The 19160-nt window shown below is 48.8% G+C and overlaps 1 protein-coding gene across 16 annotated transcripts in view; it reads left to right on the top strand.

Annotated features, from left to right (window-relative positions):
• baz2ba (bromodomain adjacent to zinc finger domain, 2Ba) overlaps positions 1-19160 on the top strand; it is a 563986-nt gene that overhangs the window by 262632 nt on the left and 282194 nt on the right. For 15 of the 16 annotated variants that reach the window (XM_038789612.1, XM_038789617.1, XM_038789613.1 and 12 more), the window contains one exon: positions 7850-8041. In XM_038789612.1, the coding sequence (XP_038645540.1) occupies positions 7850-8041 (192 nt within the window). The remainder of the gene's footprint in view (positions 1-7849; positions 8042-19160) is intronic. The other variant, XM_038789622.1, reaches the window with a different exon arrangement.

The raw sequence follows: 19160 nt of genomic DNA, 5'->3' as shown, positions 1-19160 counted from the left end.
AATCATTCCATAAATCGGCGAGACGATTCCCGCCCTCAAAACCCCCAAAACTGACTGCATATTTTCCTCATGGCCACCACCACCGGCTCCCTGACTACCTCCTCGGGACAAACGGATGTGGCGCCGTTAACAGCACCCGCAACCCTGACCCCTTACAGGAACCTGCATCCACCTTCACCCACAACACCTCAGTCTCCCTGCTTTAACCCCACACCTTCCAGTGACTAGGAGGGTGGTGCCACCGTGAAAGGTCAGGCAGACTCTTTTCACAAAATCCCACACCTGCCTGTGCCTGAAACTCTCCCTTCGCGTGTGGTGATATGCATCACTGTAAAGACACAAGGGGTTAATGTAAATACACGTAGACCACATAGACACTAGAGGGAGCACCAGAGACATGACACACAGACATTCAACCAATAGGCCAGTAAGATAGGACATGACCAATGGGCAGTCACGACACACAGAGGTGACACTACCACAGGGGGGTATTACACCAACCCATATAAAAGGATACAGCAATAATGATCTTCCTCTTTCCAGTGGAGACATTCAATGAGAACACAGGGTTGATTTGAAACACGTCACATCCACCACGTGGATTGTAGCAGACTGGTTAGTCTGAGTAGCTATAGCAGAATTAACGGGGAGTCTAATCCAAGTAGGAGAATTGTTAACAGTTTAATAAATGTGTTGAAGCGATTTCCAAGTCTGAACCTTCCTTTGTCAGAGTGCACATCAAGGAAGCAGCTTGTGCTACGTCAAGAGCATAACAAAACATCGCGGGACCCCAAACTTCGTCCCCAACTCCTCCAAACTCGCAAACCATACTTCTGGAAACAGATCATTTATTTCCACCATCCCTCGCTCATTCCATTCTCGAAACCTCACATCCATCTTCTCAGGCTCAGACTCAAATGCATTCATTGATCCTTCAAATCGGCATCAACTTCGATCACACCCACAGCGTGAAGTGCTGCCGAAACTGACTCCATGTTTTCCGCATGGCCATCCCTGACTACCTCCTCGGGACAAACGGATGTGGCGTCCTTGACACACCTGCAACATCAACCCCTTACAGGAACAAGCGCCGCACATTAGACGACAACTGTCTGCCCTTCACGAACCCTGTCAGCTCTTCCCCAGTCACCTTCAGAGGCACACCTCCAACATGAGCACCAACACCTTTGCTGAAATCTTGGCATCCACATTCAATAACGATATTGGCCTGTACGACCTACACACTGCTGGGTCCTTTTTCAGTAACAGAGAAATGGATGCCTGTCTCATTGTCTCCAGTACCCCCTTTGCTACTACGTCCTCGAACATCTCCACCAGCAGCGGCGTCAACCTACGCAGAAACTCCTTATAAAACGCCACCGGGAAACCGTCCGGTCTTGGTGCCTCATCTGCCTGCATCTTGCCTATCGCCGCCTGCACCCCCACTGGCTCCTCCAGCCTGGCCCTCTCCTCCTCTCTCACCACAGGACACTCCAGCTGTCCCAAAAACTCCCTCATGTCCGACTCATCCTCCGGAGGCTCTGACTTAAACAGATTCTTATAGAACTCCTCAAATACTTCTTATTCGCCTGATCCAGTGCCACCACCAACTCCCCTGTCCTATCCCAGACCCGAACAATCTCTCTCGTGGCCGCCTGCGGAACTGATCCACTAACTTACCTCCTCCCCATACTTCTATACTACCCCCTCGGCCCATCTAACTGCAAATTGCCTTTCTCATTGTCAGAAGTTCAAACCTAGCCTTCCTCTTCACGCATACCTTCCATCCACCTCCAAAATTTCCTCTACCAATTGTTGCCGCTCCTCCCATGCCTCTCTCTCCACCTGAGCCTCCCATACCAGCCTCCCCGAACAGGCACCGGAATGTGGCTACTAGGGGCTTTTCACAGTAACTTCATTTGAAGCCTACTTGTGACATTAAGCGATTTTCATTTTCATTTCATTTCATAACCTTGTCCTTCACTACTGCATTCAACGCTTCCCACACCACTGATGGTGACGCCTCCACTGTCCTGTTAAACCCTACATATTCCTCAAAAACCGTTCCCATTTTGGTGCAAACGTTTGAGTCAGCGAACAACCTCCACGTAGGCCTCTGAGCAGGCCCCTTCTCCAGGATGACATCCACCCAATGCGGAGAATGGTCCGCGATAACAATTCCAGAATATTCAGCCTCCCTCACCCCAACCAACAGCGCCATTCCCGTAACAAAGAAATCTATCCTCGAGTACACATTGTGTACTGGTGAACAAATTGAATACTTACCCTCTGACGGGCAGAAACCTCCATGGGTCCGACCCTCCCATCTCCTCAGTTGCCCCCCCCGGGCCCAGTATTAACTGGTGCATATCTAAATCTGGTATGGCAGTGAACATTTTCTTCATAAACCCTACATCGTTCCAATTTGGGGCATATACGTTAACCAACACCACCAATCTCCCCTCCAAAGCACCCATACAATTACTTACCTACACCTCTGATCCAGCACCACCTCAATCTGGAACCTCGTCCTCTTATCTTACCAGTATCGCTACCCCCCAGACCCTGCTACCAAAGCTCGAGTGGAATACCTGACTTAGCCAACCCTTCCGCAGCTTCACCTGGTCCTTTATCCTCAGACGAGTTTCCTGCAACAGCACCACATGGGCTTTCAAACTCTGCAGAGGGAAGAAAACTCTTGCTTACTTTACCAGACGTTCCACCCGGACCAGGGGTCTCTGTCAACCCACCCTTCCTGTCTGTCGTAACCGCTACTCCTGGCCCTGCCCATCAGGCAGAACCCAGCCCTACCACTAGCCACCATCCCCTCCCTCCCGTTCACCAGCCAACTTGCGTCGGCTGGCACGGTGTCCCTGCCCCTCCCCCACATAGAAAAAGAACACTAAAGCCCCCCACACCCAGCCCTTTGAAACGTCCAGCACCAAAAGCAAACCAAAAAGCAACAAATCCCAACTGACATGCCCCAAGCCATCCCTACCCAACCACCACTTTAGAAAAAACAACTAAAAATAAAAAGCAGCAATACAGAAAGAAAGAAATGTAAGAGAACAAAATGCCTAACCCCCATCGAAGTCCAAACGCAATTCAGTCCCAGTCCTTCAGCTCTCCGCCTCCTCCGCTGTCCCAAAATAGTCCCAAGAGTTGTGTGTGACCCTTAGCTCCATGGGATAGACTACCCCAAACCTCACATTGCTTTTCTATGGCGCAGCCTTCACCTGACCAAAGACTGCCTGCCTCCTCGCCAGCTCTGTGATCATGGTAAATACATAGACTACTACCGTCCTACATCACTTTGTTTCAGCTTCGCCCATCTCAGCACCTTCTCCTTCACCATATAACTGTGAACCAGACGATCACAGCTATCGGCGGCTCATTCGTCTTTGGTTTCGGCCGGAGTGGCCGGTGGGCCCTATCCAACTCATAGAGGGAGGGGTTCACCTGCTCCCCCTTCAACTTGGCGAACATCTCGACAAAATACTCCGCAGTCATCCAGCTCCTCAGGAAGGCCCACGATCCTCAGATTCTGTCTTTGTGACCTGTTCTCAGGTCTTCCACTTTGACTTTCAACCTTTTGTTGGTCTCCACCACCCACCACAGGTGCTTACCCATCGAGGTGAACGGATTGCTGTGCTGCAACAATGCCTCCCACTCCTTTCAACACACCTCCTTGCTCCGCACAACCGTTGATGTCTTTGCCAAAGCCGCCTCCATCGGGGCAAAGGTCTTGCCCACCCACTCTTTGTGATGAGGTCATCATCTCCATTCGATACTTGTCGAAGTGTTTCGAAAATACTTGTTCAAACAGTCCTGCCATCACCTCGGACAACTTTTCTACTGTAATGGGCATGGCCCCACTCGCCGAGCTTACTCCCGCCATCCTTACTACTACTGAACTCCTCATCAAACTCAGCGGCGGACTTGCATTCGCCCCCCTTTTCCCTGGATTATTTTTCTCGGATTTTGACATCCTTTAGTTGCCTTAGACGTTCCCACCAATGTTCATATAAAACTCTCCCCATAAACTCGGTGCAAAGGGCCAGAAAACAAAGACTCTGGCAGGAGCCACCAAACGTCACCGGAAGTCCCCGGTATCGAGCTTTTGAGTATTGTTGGAGGTGCACTCACCCAGGCATGTGGGGATCACACTCCTGACTTGTGCCTTGTAGGTAGTGGACAGGCTTTGGGGAGTCAGGAGATGAGTTACTCACCGCAGGATTCCTAGCCTCTGACCTTCACTTTTAGCCACAGTATTAACATAGGGCAGCACGGTAGCATTGTGGATAGCACAATCGCTTCACAGCTCCAGGGTCCCAGGTTCGATTCCAGCTTGGGCCACTGTCTGTGCGGAGTCTGCACATCCTCCCCGTGTGTGCGTGGGTTTCCTCCGGGTGCTCCGGTTTCCTCCCACAGTCCAAAGATGTGCAGGTTAGGTGGATTGGCCATGATAAATTGCCCTTAGTGTCCAAAATTGCCCTTAGTGTTGGGTGGGGTTACTGGGTTATGGGGATAGGGTGGAGGTGTTGACCTTGGGTAGGGTGCTCTTTCCAAGAGCCGGTGCAGACTCGATGGGCTGAATGGCCTCCTTCTGCACTGTAAATTCTATGACATAGAACAGTACAACACAGTACAGGCTCTTCAGCCCACGATGTTGTGCCGACCACTTATCCTAATCGAAGATCAACCAAACCTACACCCCTTCAATTTAATGCTGTCCATGTGCTTAAATGTCCCTAATGACTCTGACTCCACCACATCTGCTGGCAGTGCATTCCACACACCGACCACTCTGTGTAAAGAACCTACCTCTCACATCTCCCCAATACCTTCCTCCAATCACCTTAAAATTATGTCCCCTCGTGACAGCCATTTCCACCCTGGGGAAAAGTCTCTATCCACTCTACCCATGCTTCTCATCACCTTGTACACCTCTATCAAGTCACCTCTCTGCTGCCTTCGCTCCAATGAGAAAAGCCCTAGCTCCCTCAACCTTTCTTCATGAGACATGCCATCCAGTCCAGGCAGCATCCTGATAAATCTCCTCTGTACCCACTCCAAAGCATCCACATCCTTCCTATAATGAGGCGACCAGAAATGGACACAATATTCCAAGTGTGCTCTTAAACTCAATCCCCCTGTTAATGAAAGCCAACACACCATAAGCCTTCTTAACAACCCTATCAACCTGGGTGGCAACTTTGAGGGATCTATGTACGTGGACCCCAAGATCCCTCTGTTGCACCACACTTCCAAGAATCCTGCCTTTAACCCTGTATTCAGCATTCAAATGCAACCTTCCAAAATGAATCACTTCACATTCATCAAGGTTGAACTCCATCTGCTGCTTCTCAGCCCAGCTCTGCATCCTGTCAATGTCCTGTTGTAACCTGCAACAACCCTCAACACTATCTACAACTCCCCCAACCTTCGTGTCATCGGCAAACTTACTAACCCACCCTTCCACTTTCTCATCCAAGTCATTTATAAAACCACAAAGAGCAGAGGTCCCAGAATAGATCCTTGCGGGACACAACTGGTGACTGACCTCCAGGTGGAATATTTTCCATCCTCTACCACTCACTGTCTTCTTTCGGCCAGCCAATTCTGTATCCAGACAGCCAAATTTCCCTGTATCCCATGCCCCCTAACTTTCTGAATGAGCCTACCATGGGGAACCTTATCAAATGCCTTACTGAAATCCATGTACACCACATGCACTGCCCGACCTTCATCGATGTGTCTCGTCACATTCTCAAAGAATTCAGTGAGGCTTGTAAGGCATGACCTGCCCCTCACAAAGCCATGCTGACTATCTTCAATCAAACTATGTTTTTCTAAATAATCATAAATCCTATCTCTCAGAATCCTTTCCAATATTTGGACTGATGGGTCTGTAATTCCCAGGGATTTCCCTATTCCGTTTCTTGAACAGGGGAACAACATTCGCATCCCTCCATGGCTAGTCCAGTTCGACTTCTGGTCAATGGTAACACCGAGATGTTGATAGTTGGGGATTCTATGATGGTAATGCCATTGAGTGTCAAAGGGCAATGGTTTGATTCTCTCTCACTGGAGATGGTTATTGCCTGGCACTTGTGTGACACGAATGTTATTTGCCACTTGTCAGCCCAAATTTGGATATTTGATATTTGCAGGTCTTGCTGCATTGACAAGTGGACTGCTCCAGTGTTTGAGGAGTTGCGAATGGCGCTCTGAGTTCAGAAAGAAAAGTATGATTTTTTAAAAGTCATCCATAATTACCGTGCAGGACAAAGATGGTTTACATAAAGTACCAAAGAAAATGACAGCAATCTGAGAAGCAAAATATGACAGCATTAAGGTTTTCTTTAGGATTGATCAATTATGAAGGTAAATTCATGCCAAATTTAGCAAAACAAGTGAAGCCTTTACACATGTTTCTATGTGTCAAACAGGCGTTGTACTGCTCAGAAGAATGTGAAAGTGCATACAATGAAGTGAAAGAAGCTTTACCGTAGTCAGAGCGGTTGGTTCATTCTAATCCAAAAATGAAGTTCAATTACCTTGCACTGCCTCACCCTATGGGGTTGGTGCAGTTATATCACATATTATGCTTTCAGGAGAGGAATGACTGATATAATTTGCTTCACGTACTCTAACTAGCCCAGAAAAGAATTATGCTCAACTTGAAAAGGAGCTTTGAGCATAATCTTTGGTGTATGAAGGTTCCACCATTACTCATTCACATCTACTTAAGGGTGTCATTTTACCCTTTTGATGGGTCATAGACTCTTCACAACAATCTTTTGGGTTGTATAAAGGTATACCTTATTTGGCAGCTAGTAAATTGCAAAGATGGTCATTGATATTGTTGGCCAACACTTCGGATATCCAGTATCGCAATTCAGAGCAGCATGCAAATGCTGATGCTTTATCACGATTGTGAAAAGTCAAGCATGACCCATAAGAAAATGTTGTCAATATTTTGTATTTTTTGTTTGTGGATAGTGCACCTGTGACTTTGTCTCAAGTTAAAATATATACGAGAACTGAACCAGGAGTGAGGAATGTGATTGGCATAGTCCAAAAAGGATAGGAAAAATCCAGACCTCAAAATGATATCACACAAAAATTGGAGTTCTATTGTGGGGTATCCTTGTAATTTCTCCACGCTTTGTGTAGTAGAGTCCTTGACCAACTGCATGAGGGACATCCTAGTGTGGTGAGAATGAAGGAATTGACATGCAGTTATTTTTGGTGGCTGGGATTAGACGCTCAAATTGAAGAGAAAGTTGAGTGATGCCAAACAATCTTGTGCAAAACCAAGGAACCCTCCACCATTACAATGCCCCAATTTACCTGTTGGAGGGCCCTCGAGCCCCCCACACACCTCACCTCAAAAGGACACCCCGGGCCTAATCCCCAGTACAGGCAAAATGCCACCGTGGCATCAGCACCCTGGCAGTATCCCCCCCCCCCCCCCCCAAGTTATTGTTCTTCTCCGATGTATTTTTTGTTACTGGCTATAGAAACAGATACTAGCCTTCAGGATTTTGTTTTCAAACATTCATCTCTGTACCAGTGGATGATGATGTTCAGTAAATTATGATGAGATAGTTGAGTCGACATAGTTAAAGATTTTCACACATATCTTTTATGGAAAATGATTGAAATGTAATTGGTAACAATTTACAAAAGGAGGTAAACCCTTAAATATATACACATGATGTTGGTATATGATGTTGGTATTGGGTGTTTTCAAACTTGTTTCAAACTATATTAAATATACATTTTTCACGCCCCAATACAATTTTTAAAAATATTATCGCATTTACCTTTTGTTCAATTTCAGGGCAAATGTTTAGAGCAGCAGCTGGAGATCAGCCTTTTAACTTGTCTGCAGTATCGAGTGCCTTCCCAATGGTTAACCACGCAGCCTTTGGAGTGCACACTACAAGCTCAGGGCGTTCGGAGTTTGGCGGTTTGGGAACAATTGGTGCATCTACAGCCTTAGTGGGACACACACAGCTATCATCTTTTCCAGGTATTATGATAGTTTAAATTAATTTCACCACATTGGAGGTGCCTTCCCTAATCTAGCCTCTAAATCACACAATATGCAATTATTTGAATTGGTACTTCTGAGTCAGAATGGATGACATAGACTTCCTGAAGGCGTGCCTCTACTTCCTTGGCACAGTGGCTTCTAGACTCTCAGGTCCTGTAAAGAGGAGAGATGAGGTTAGTAATTTTGGTGTGAAAGGTGAGTAGTGGTATGCCCATTTTATTATGGGTTTTATTTGTACAAACACTCAAAACAATCTGAACCTAGGTTATGCAGTTTAGCATAAATTGGATTCGCAGTTTTCCCTCGGCATTATATGAAATTGTTTTTCATCTGGCTTTTTATATCCGGAACTAAAATTTCTAATGTCCAACAATGAGGATTTAAACATATTATAAAAATTAGAGCATGTATTTCGCAATCTAAAAGATGCCGTTGGCAAGATGCATGGCAGGAGCTCACCAACATTCCTTTGGCAGCACCTTCCAAACCCATGAATGAAATGAAAATGAAAATCGCTTATTGTCACGAGTAGGCTTCAAATGAAGTTACTGTGAAAAGCCCCTAGTCGCCACATTCCGGCGCCTGTTCGGGGAGGCTGTTACGGGAATCGAACCGTGCTGCTGGCTTGCCTTGGTCTGCTTTCAAAGCCAGCGATTAGCCCTGTGAGCGAAACAGCCCCTGCACCTCTACCATCTAGAAGGACAAGGGCAGCAGACACATGGCAACACCAATTCCCCTCCAAGTCACTTGCCATCCTGACTATATGTCGTTGTTCCTTCACTGTCACTGGGTCAAAATCCGGGAACCCTTCCCTAACAGCAGTGTGAGTGTATCTACACCTCGGGGACTACAGTAGTTCAAGAAGACAACTCACTACCACCTTCACTAGGGCAGCGAGGGACAGACAATAAATGATGGTCGAGCCAGCTACGCCCACATCCCATAAATTAAAAAAAGTACAATGAGATGTTTCGGTAAATCCATTTTGTTATTTTACTGTCTTTCGACGCCTTTATTTAAAAAAAATAAATAATTTTTATTAAAATTTTCAACAAATTTTAACCAACAAAACAAAGAAAAACAGTAACCCCCCCCAATACAAAAGCAATAAATTAACAAAAAGAATGAGCATAAAACCATGAAACCACACCCCCATAGCAAACAAGTAGGCCCCCCCAAACCGAGTTGCTGCTGAAGTTGACCGCCCCCTAATGCTCTGCCAGGAAGTCTAGAAATGGCTGCCACCGCCGGAAGAACCCCTGCACCGACCCCCTTAGGGCAAACTTGACCCTATCCAGTTTAATGAACCCAGCCCTGTCGTTGATCCAGGATTCCGCGCTCGGGGGCTTCGCATCCTTCCACTGTAAAAGAATCCTGTGCTGGGCTACCAGGGACGCAAAGGCCAGTGTACCGGCCTCTTTCGCCTCCTGCACTCCCGGCTCCGATGCTACCCCGAAATTTGCGAGCCCCCAGCCTGGCTCCACCCTGGAGCCAACCACCCGTGACAAGGTCCCAGCAATACCGCTCCAAAAGCTCGCCAACGCAGGACACGCCCAGAACATTTGCTGGGCTCCCTGAACACCTGCCACACCTGTCCTCTTCCCCCAAAGAACCGGCTCAGCCTGGTCCCAGTCATATGCGCCCTATGCAGCACCTTTAGTTGGATTAAACTAAGCCGTGCGCAAGAGGAGGAGGAATTCACCCTTCCCAGAGCATCCGCCCACGTCCCCTCATCGATCTCCTCTCCCAGCTCCTTCTCCCACTTCGCTTTCAGCTCCTCCACCGAGGCCTCCTCCCCCTCCTGCATCACTTGGTAGATTGCCAAAATCCTCCCTTCACCGACCCACGTCCCGGAGAGCACCCTGTCCTGAACCCCCCTTGGCGGCAACAGTGGAAACTCCGCCACCTACCGCCTAACAAACGCCTTAATCTGAATATACCTGAAGGTATTCCCTGGGGGGAGACCCCACCTCCCCTCCAACTCCTCTAAGGTCGTAAACTTCCCATCAAGAAAGAGGTCCCCCATCCGCCTGATACCTGCCCTGTGCCAGCTCAAAAACCCTCCGTCCATCCTCCCTGGTACAAATCGGTGGTTCCCCCGTATCGGGGACCACACTGAAGCCTTCACCTTCCCCCCTATGCCGCCTCCACTGCCCCCAGATTTTGAGGGTAGCCACCACTACTGGACTCGTAGAAAACCTTGCTGGGGGGAGCAGCAACGGCGCTGTCACCAGCGCCTCTAAGCCCGTGCCCACACAGGACGCAGCCTCCAACCTCTTCCATGCTGCCCCCTCCCCCTCCAACACCCACCTACGTATCATTGCCACGTTCGCAGTCCAGTAGTACCCACACAGGTTGGGCAGCACCAACCCGCCCACTTCCCTGCCCCGCTCCAAGAATACCCTCCTCACCCTCGGGGTCTTCTACGCCCACACAAACCCCGTAATACTCCTACTGACCCTCCTGAAAAAAGCCTTCGGGATCATGATGGGTAGACACTGGAAGAGGAACAGAAACCTTGGGAGCACCGTCACTTTGACCGACTGGACCCTGCCCGCTAGGGAGAGTCGCAACACACCCCACCTCCTAAACTCCTCTTCCATCTGCTCCACCAGCTTCGTAAAGTTCAGCCTATGCAGGGCCCCCCAGCTCCTGGCTATCTGGACCCCCAGGTATCTGAAGCTCCTCTCTGCCCTTTTCAGCGGAAGGTCCCCTATCTCTCTCTCCTGGTCCCACAAATGCACCATGAACAGCTCACTCTTCCCCACGTTGAGCTTATACCCAGAGAAGTCCCCAAGAATCCTCATCACTTCCGGCATCCCCCCCGCCGGATCTGCAACGTACAACAATAAATCGTCCGCATACAATGACAGCCGATGCTCCTCCCCCCTCCCCCTGCACTATCCCCCTCCAGTTCCTCGATTCCCTCAGCGCCATGGCCAGGGGTTCGATCGCCAACGCAAACAGCAGGGGGGACTGGGGGCACCTCTGCCTCATCCCCCGGTACAACCGAAAGTTCTCCGACCTCCTCCCATTCGTCACTACACTCGCCACCGGGGCATCATACAACAGCCTCACCCACTTAATAAATCCCTCACCAAACCCGAACCTCTTCAAAACCTCCCAAAGTTATCTCCACTCCACCCTGTCAAAGGCCTTCTCCGCATCCATCGACGCCACTATCTCCGCCGGCATCATTATGACATTGAGAAGCCGCCGCACATTAACGTTCAACTGCCTCCCCTTCACAAAACCCGTTTGATCCTTGTGAATAACCTGCGGCACCACATCCTCCACCCTCCTGGCCAATATCTTGGCCAGCAGTTTCGCATCCACATTGAGGAGCGAAATAGGCCTGTATGACCCACACTGGAGGGCGTCCTTATCTCGCTTCAGAATCAATTAAATAAACGCCCTGGACATCGTCGGGGGCACGCCCCCCCCCCCCCCCCCCCCCCCCCCCCCGGGGCCTCGGTGCCTTCCCTAACTGCATACTCCCTATCGCATTGACCAGCTCCTCCAGCTCAACTGACGCCCCCAGACCCTCCACCTGCTCCTCCCCCACTCTCGGGAACTCCAGCTTGCCCAAAAAGCGGTCCATTCCTCCCTCCTCCCCTGGGGGCACTGACTGGTATAACTCCTCATAGAAGGTCCTAAACACTCCGTTAATGCCCCTTGCACACCGCACCAGACTCCCTCCTCGATCCCTAATTCCCCCTATCTCCCTCGCCGCCTCCCGCTTCCGGAGCTGGTGCGCCAGCATCTGACTCGCCTTCTCCCAGTATTCGTATACCGCCCCTTGCACCCTCCTCCACTGCGCCTCCGCCTTCCTGGTGGTCAATATATCAAACTCCGCTTGGAGACTACGACGCTCCCTCAATAGCCCTTCTTCCGGGACCTCCGCGTACCTCCTGTCCACCCTCACCATCTCTTCCACCAAACTTTCCCTCTCCCTTTTCTCGTCCCTCTCCCTATGTGCCCTGATGGAAATCAACTCCCCCCTAACACCACCTTAAGTGCCTCCCAGACCACCCCCACCTGCACCTCCCCATTTCAACACCTTTATTGAAGATCTTAATTGAATCTTTCTGCCTCCCCTAAATGTCTGAGCTTGCAGTTAACACGCTTTCCCAAAGCTGTGACTGAACTGAATTTAAATTGTCAGTTTGAGCAAGCACTTGCTATCCCTGGATACATCCATACCGTTCAGGCAGCAGGCTTTTTTTCCTTAAGCTTCAAGAAGTTTCTGCTCAAATATTTTTAAAATTACTTGAAAAGCTGAAGGATTAATGTAAAATTATTATTCAGGTAAAATTTATTCAGAGATTTATTTAGACATGGAAATATATACTAATTTCTCCTTTATCACTGGTTCATCGCCTTTCAGGGCAATAGGGTTGGGTAGTAAATGCTGGCCTTGTCAGGGATGCCCACATCCCAGGGAAAACAAATGTTATTACAAAACAGTGCATTCAGAATAAAATTGTTTATTATTCATGCATCTTTCTATGGTTTCGGTAACTTCGGAATTGAACATTCCGTGAAATGCAAGGTATTAAGAGTTCAAGTTTGAACACCAGTCCCCTTACTCTTCACCCACTTCATCTTTCACTTTAGCCCTTCTTTGTTCGATCCTACTTTTTATTTCCCTTAGCCCTGCTCCATCCCCCGTTGCCATCCTCTACCCCACCCCTTGGCCCTCTTTCACCCCTCCCCTTAACCCTCCTCCACCCCTCCCCCATATCCCTCCTCCACCCCTCCCCATTAACCCTCCTCCACCCCTCCCCCTTAACCCTCCTCCACACCACCCCTTAACCCTCCTCCACCGCTCCCCCATAACCCTCCTCCAGCCCTCCCCCATAACCCTCCTCCAGCCCTCCCACATACCCCTCCTCCACCCCTCCCCATAACCCTCCTCCAGCTCTCCCCATAACCCTCCTCCAGCTCTCCCCATAACCCTCCTCCAGCCCTACCCCTTAACCCTCCTCAACCGCTCCCCCATAACCCTCCTCCACTGCTCCCCCATAACCCTCCTCCACCGCTCCCCCATAACCCTCCTCCAGCCCTCCCCCATAACCCTCCTCCAGCCCTCCCCCATAACCCTCCTCCAGCCCTCCCCATAACCCTCCTCCAACCCTCCCCCATAACCCTCCTCCAGCCCTCCCCATAACCCTCCTCCAGCCATCCCCCATAACCCTCCTCCAGCCATCCCCCATAACCCTCCTCCAGCCCTCCCCATAACCCTCCTCCAGCCCTCCCCCATAACCCTCCTCCAGCCCTCCCCCATAACCCTCCTCCAGCCCTCCCCCATAACCCTCCTCCAGCCCTCCCCATAACCCTCCTCCAACCCTCCCCATAACCCTCCTCCAACCCTCCCCCATAACCCTCCTCCAACCCTCCCACATAACCCTCCTCCAGCCCTCCTCCAACCCTCCCCCATAACCCTCCTCCACCACTCCCCCATAACCCTCCTCCAGCCCTCCCCATAACCCTCCTCCACCCCTCACCCATAACCCTCCTCCACCCCTCCCCTTAGCCATCCTCCACCCCTCCCCCATAACCCTCCTCCACCCCTCGCCATAACCCTCCTCCACCCCTCCCCATAACCATCCTCCAACCCTCCCCTTAGCCCTCCTCCACCCTTCCCCCATAACCCTCCTCCAGCCCTCCCCCATAACCCTCCTCCAGCCCTCCCCCATAACCCTCCTCCAGCCCCCCCCATAACCCTCCTCCACCCCTCCCTAGAACCCTCCTCCACCCCTCCCCTTAGCCCTCCTCCAACCCTCTCCCACCCCTCCCCTTAGCCCTCCTCCACATCTCCCCTTATCCCTCCTCCACATCTCCCCTTAGCCCTCCACATCTCCTTTTAGCCCTGCTCCACATCTCCCCTTAGCCCTCCACATCTCCTTTTAGCCTTGCTCCACATCTTCCCTTAGCCCTCCTCCACAACTCCCCTTAGCCCTCCTCCACATCTCCCCTTAGCCCTCCTCCACGTCTCCCCTTAGCCCTCCACATCTCCTTTTAGCCCTGCTCCACATCTCCCCTTAGCCCTCCTCCACAACTCCCCTTAGCCCTCCTCCACATCACCCCTTAGCTCTCCTCCACATCTCCCCTTAGCCCTCCTCCACATCTCCCCTTAGCACTCCTCCACATATCGCCTTAGCCCTCCTCCACATCTCCCCTTAGCCCTCCTCAACATCTCCCCCATAACCCTCCTCCAGCCCTACCCAATAACCCTCCTCCAGCCCTCCCCCATAACCCTCTTCCAACCCTCTGCCATAACCCTCCTCCAGCCCTCCCCCATAACCCTCCTCCAGCCCTCCCCATTACCCTCCTCCACCCCACCCCTTAGCCCTCCTCCAACCCTCCCCCATGCCTCCCCTTAGCGCTCCTCCACATCTCCCCTTAGCCCTCCTCCACAACTCCCCTTAGCCCTCCTCGTCATCTCCCCTTAGCCCTCCTCGTCATCTCCCCTTAGCCCTCCTCCACAACTCCCCTTAGCCCTCCACCACATCTCCCCTTAGCCCTCCTCCACATCTCCCCTTAGTTCTCCTCCACATCTCCCCTTAACCCTCCTCCACATCTCCCCTTAGCCCTGCTCCACATCTCTCCTAAGCCCTGCTCCACATCTCCCCATAACCCTCCTGGACCCTTCCCCCTTAACCTTCCTCCACCCCTCCTCCTTTCCTCTGTTGGCCTCCCTCCATGAAATTTTGCCCTGCTCTCCTTCCATGCCCTCTTGCCACCTGTCCCACATCCTCTCTTAGTCCCCTCTGCTGTTCTTTTGAAGATACTCTGCAGCATTGGAAACTCAGATGAAGAATAGATGACAAGGGTAGAAGTTGAAAGATGCTTAATTTTGACAATGTTCTTGAAATTTGGAGTCAGTACAGTTTTTTTCATTAGTTATATGGTTGAACAAAATGTTTATTAAATCCCCTTCATGAATATCAAGAAAACAAGTTGGCAGCCAAGCTGGCACAGCTCAATATTCTTTCAAGCCATTTCAATGCACAATAATTAAGAAAAGTTTACTTTGGCTATTTCCATTATAAATGTTGATGGGCAAATTTATAATCAGAAAAGGTTATCAAAAGTTGTGCCAGCGGATAGGGAAATCGTTTTGACAGGAGTTGCACTTAGATTCAATGGGCCGCAAATTCATCTGTTTCTGTTTTCTGGGAAGGGTCATGATTCTCAATCTGTCTGAACTACTTCCTCATTCCACAATAAGTATTCAACCAAGCAGGACCCATGTTGCTGACTGGCTGAATGCTCAACGGGAGCGCCGAAGAGCATGCAAGGCTCGCACGCTTCTGTCTGTTCCTCTTAAAACTAAGCTGCTGCTGACTGCCAGTACTACAACTGGAAACAAGGCAAACCAAATACCTGGGCAGAGAGAGAGAGATCCCAGGTTCATAGTTGTCATTATTACATGAGCATCATGTATACAAAGAACAATACAGTGCAAGAACAGGCCCTTCGGCCCTCCAAGCCTCCAATCACATGTCCTATCTTGAGCAACCGCCTGTATCTTTCTATATTCTGTTCATGTCTGTCCAGGTAAGTCTTAAAGGTCACTAACGTATCTGCCTCAACCACCACACTTGGCAGTGCATTCCAGGCCACCACTGTCCTTTGTGTATAAAAAAAAACTTCCCTCACTCATCTCCACTGAACCTTTCCCCCCTCACCTTGAACTTGTACCCCTTGTAATTGTCATTTCCGTCCTGGGAAAAAGCCTACGAATGTTCACCCTATCGATACCCTTCATAATTTTATAAACTTCTATCAGGTCGCCCCTCAGCCTCCGTCTCTCTAGGAAGAACAATCCCAGTTTATTCAATCTCTCCTCATAGCTAATGCCCTCCATACCAGGCAATATCCTGGTAAATCTTTTCTGTACTCTCACCAAAGCCTTCTGGTAGTGTGGTGACCAGAATTGGACACAGTATTCCAAATGTGTCCTAACCAATGTTCTATGTAACTGTAACATAATTTGCGAGCTTTTATACTTGATACCCCGTCTGATGAAGGCAAGCATGCCATATGTTTTCTGTACCACCATTTCCACCCGTGCTGCCACTTTTAAGGATCTGTGGACCTGCACGCCCTGATCTCTGTGTCTCTATGCTCCTGATGTTTCTGCCATTTATTTTACACCTCCCATCTGAATTGGATCTACCAAAATGCATCACCTGGCATTTGTCCGAGTTAAATTCCATCTGTCATTTCTCCGCCCAATTTTGTAGCCTATCTATATCCTGCTGTATTCTCTGACAATCTTCATCACTATCTGCAACTCCTGCAATTTTAGTATCATCTGCAAATTTGCGAATCAGACCAGCTACGTTTTCTTCCAAGAAACCGCAGAAGTTCCAGTACTGATCCCTGCGGAACATCACTAGTTACAGACTTCCATTCGGAAAAGCACCCTTCCACTGCTACCCTCTGTCCTGTATGGCCAAGCCAGTCTGAATCCATCCAGCTAGTTCACCCCTGACTCTTTGTGATTTAATCTTTTGCACAGGCCTGCCATGAGGAACCTTGTCAAATGCTTTACCAAAGTCCATGTAGACAATATCGACAGCCCTTCCCTCGTCAATCATTTATGCCACCTCCTCAAAAAACTCAACTGAATTATTGAGACTTGACCGCCCTCGTACAAAACCATGCTGTCTGTTGCTAATAAAACCATTCACTTCCAAATATGCATAGATCTTGTATCTGAAAATCTTTTCCAACAATTTCACTATCACTGTCAATTACCCAGATTATCCTTGCAACCCTTCTTAAATAACGGTACAACATTGGCTATCCTCCAATCCTCTGGGACCTCGCCTGTGGCCAACAAGGAAACAAGGATTTCTGTTCAAGGCCCAGTGATTTCATTGCTTGCCTCCCTCAGTAATCTGGGATAGATGCCAGCTGGCCCTGGGGATTTGAGTACCGTAATGCTTTTTAACACACCTCACACTTCCTCCCTCGTAATAACGACCTGTTCTAAAGTGTTTACACATCCCTCTGAAACACCACCAATCATCGTGTCCCTGACCGTGAATACCAATGCAAAAAACCTATTAAGCACCTCACCTACTTCCTCTGGTTCTACACATAATTTACCTCCTTTTTCCTTGAGTGGACCTACTCTTTCTCTAGTTACCCTCTTGTTCCTAATATATGCATAAAATGCCTTGGGAGGTGAATCCTGTCTGCCAAGGACATTTTGTGACCCCTTTTTGACCACCTAACTCCCTGCGTGAGCTCTTTTCTACTTTCCTTGTATTCTTCAAGTGCTTCATCTGTTTTTAGTTGCCGAAACCTCACATATGCATCCTATTTTTTTTTTGACTAGACTCGCAATTTCCCTGGTCATCCACTATTCCTGAATCCTGTCTTTCCTTTTCATCGGCACATGTCTGTCCTATACTCCCATCAACTGCTCCTTAAAATATTCCCACACGCTAAATGTGGATTTGCCCTCAAACAGCCTCTCCCAAACAACAGCCTGCAAATCCTGGCTAATCTGGTTGTAGTTAGCCTTCCCCCAATTTAGCAATTTAACCCAAGGACAACACTTGTCCTTTTCCATAAGTATCCAAAAACTAACGGAATTATGGTCACTGTACGCCACATGTTCCCCCACTGTAATTTTGATGACCTGGCCTGACTCATTCCCTAGTACTCGGTCCAATATAGCCCCCATCTACTTGGACTATTCACATTTTGTTCCAAAAACCCTTCCTGGACATGCTTAACAAATTCCTCACGATCCAGACCCTTAACCCGAAGGGATTTCCAATCAATATGAGGAAAATTAAAGTCTCCCACTCCAACAACCCTATTATTTCTACATCTATCCAGAATTTGCTTACATATCTGTTCTTCAACTTCCTGTGAGCTGTTGGGAGGCCTGTAGTATACACCCATCATAGTGACTGCCCCCTTCCTGTTTATGATATTAACCCTTTCTGATTTTAACCCTTTGCAGTGACCATTGTAAAAATGGCACAGCGGGCTTAGTTTGTCTCTTCAGTACCCAAAGTGCATCACCAAACAGCTTGAAATACATTTATTTATTATGTTGGTGAACTGAACAACCATTTTGCACACAAGTGTTCCACAAACAGATCAACAAACAATTAATCCATTTTGCTTGTTGTGGAAATTATGTTGAAGTGAAACCCGGAAATCTCTCTCTTGCTTTTCAAATAGTGCAATGGCATCTTTAATGTACACTTGAAGCACCAGAACGGGCAAAAGGAATCTTGATTTAAAACATCCAAGATGGCATCTTTACGAATACATTTAAGTATCAGTCTAGATTGCAATTTGAATATGTGGAGTGCACTTAACCCCACAATTCTCTGACTCCTTGACGAGTCAGCAGTTTGATTTTTTTTGATTTGAAGAATAACTGCATTATAGAAGATATGGTGGTATTTGTAATACATTAAAAATGTATAATGTACATGTAGGATGGATCGCACCTAAACTGGAGGGGCACCAATATCCTGGGATATTGTGGGAGGTTTGCGAGAGCTCTTTGGGAGGGTTTAAACTAGTTTGGCAGGGGGATGGGAACCATCCTAGGGATCAAAGGATAGGGTAGCTGTTGAACAGGCAGAAATAGTATGCAGCAACTCTGTGAGGAAGGATAGACAGTTGATAGGGCAAAGTTGCACTCAGTGGAATGGGTTAAAGTGTGTCTGTTTCAATGCAAGGAGTGTCAGGAATAAGGGCGATGAACTTGGAGCATGGATCAGTACTTGGAACTACAATGTTGTGGCCATTACTGCGACATGGATTTCACAAGGACAGAATGGTTGTTAGATGTTTCGGTGTTTAGATGTTTTCAGAAGAATAGGGAGGAAGGTAAAAGAGGAGGGGGGGTAGCATTGTTAATTAGGGAGTGCATCACAGCTGCAGAAAAGGAGGTAGTTGAGGCGGGTTTGTCTACTGAGTCAGTATGGGTGGAAGTCAGAAACAAGAAAGGAGCAGTCACTTTATTTTGAGTTTTCTATAGACCCCCAATAGCAACAGAGAGATGGAGGAACAGATTGGGCGGCAGATCTTGGAAAAGTGCAGAAGTAAC

This window comes from Scyliorhinus canicula, chromosome 2 (genome assembly GCF_902713615.1).
Source record: "Scyliorhinus canicula chromosome 2, sScyCan1.1, whole genome shotgun sequence".
Lineage (NCBI taxonomy): Eukaryota > Metazoa > Chordata > Chondrichthyes > Carcharhiniformes > Scyliorhinidae > Scyliorhinus > Scyliorhinus canicula.
The sequence above is the reverse complement of the archived record's forward strand: the minus strand, read 5'-3'. Positions and strand labels throughout refer to the sequence as shown.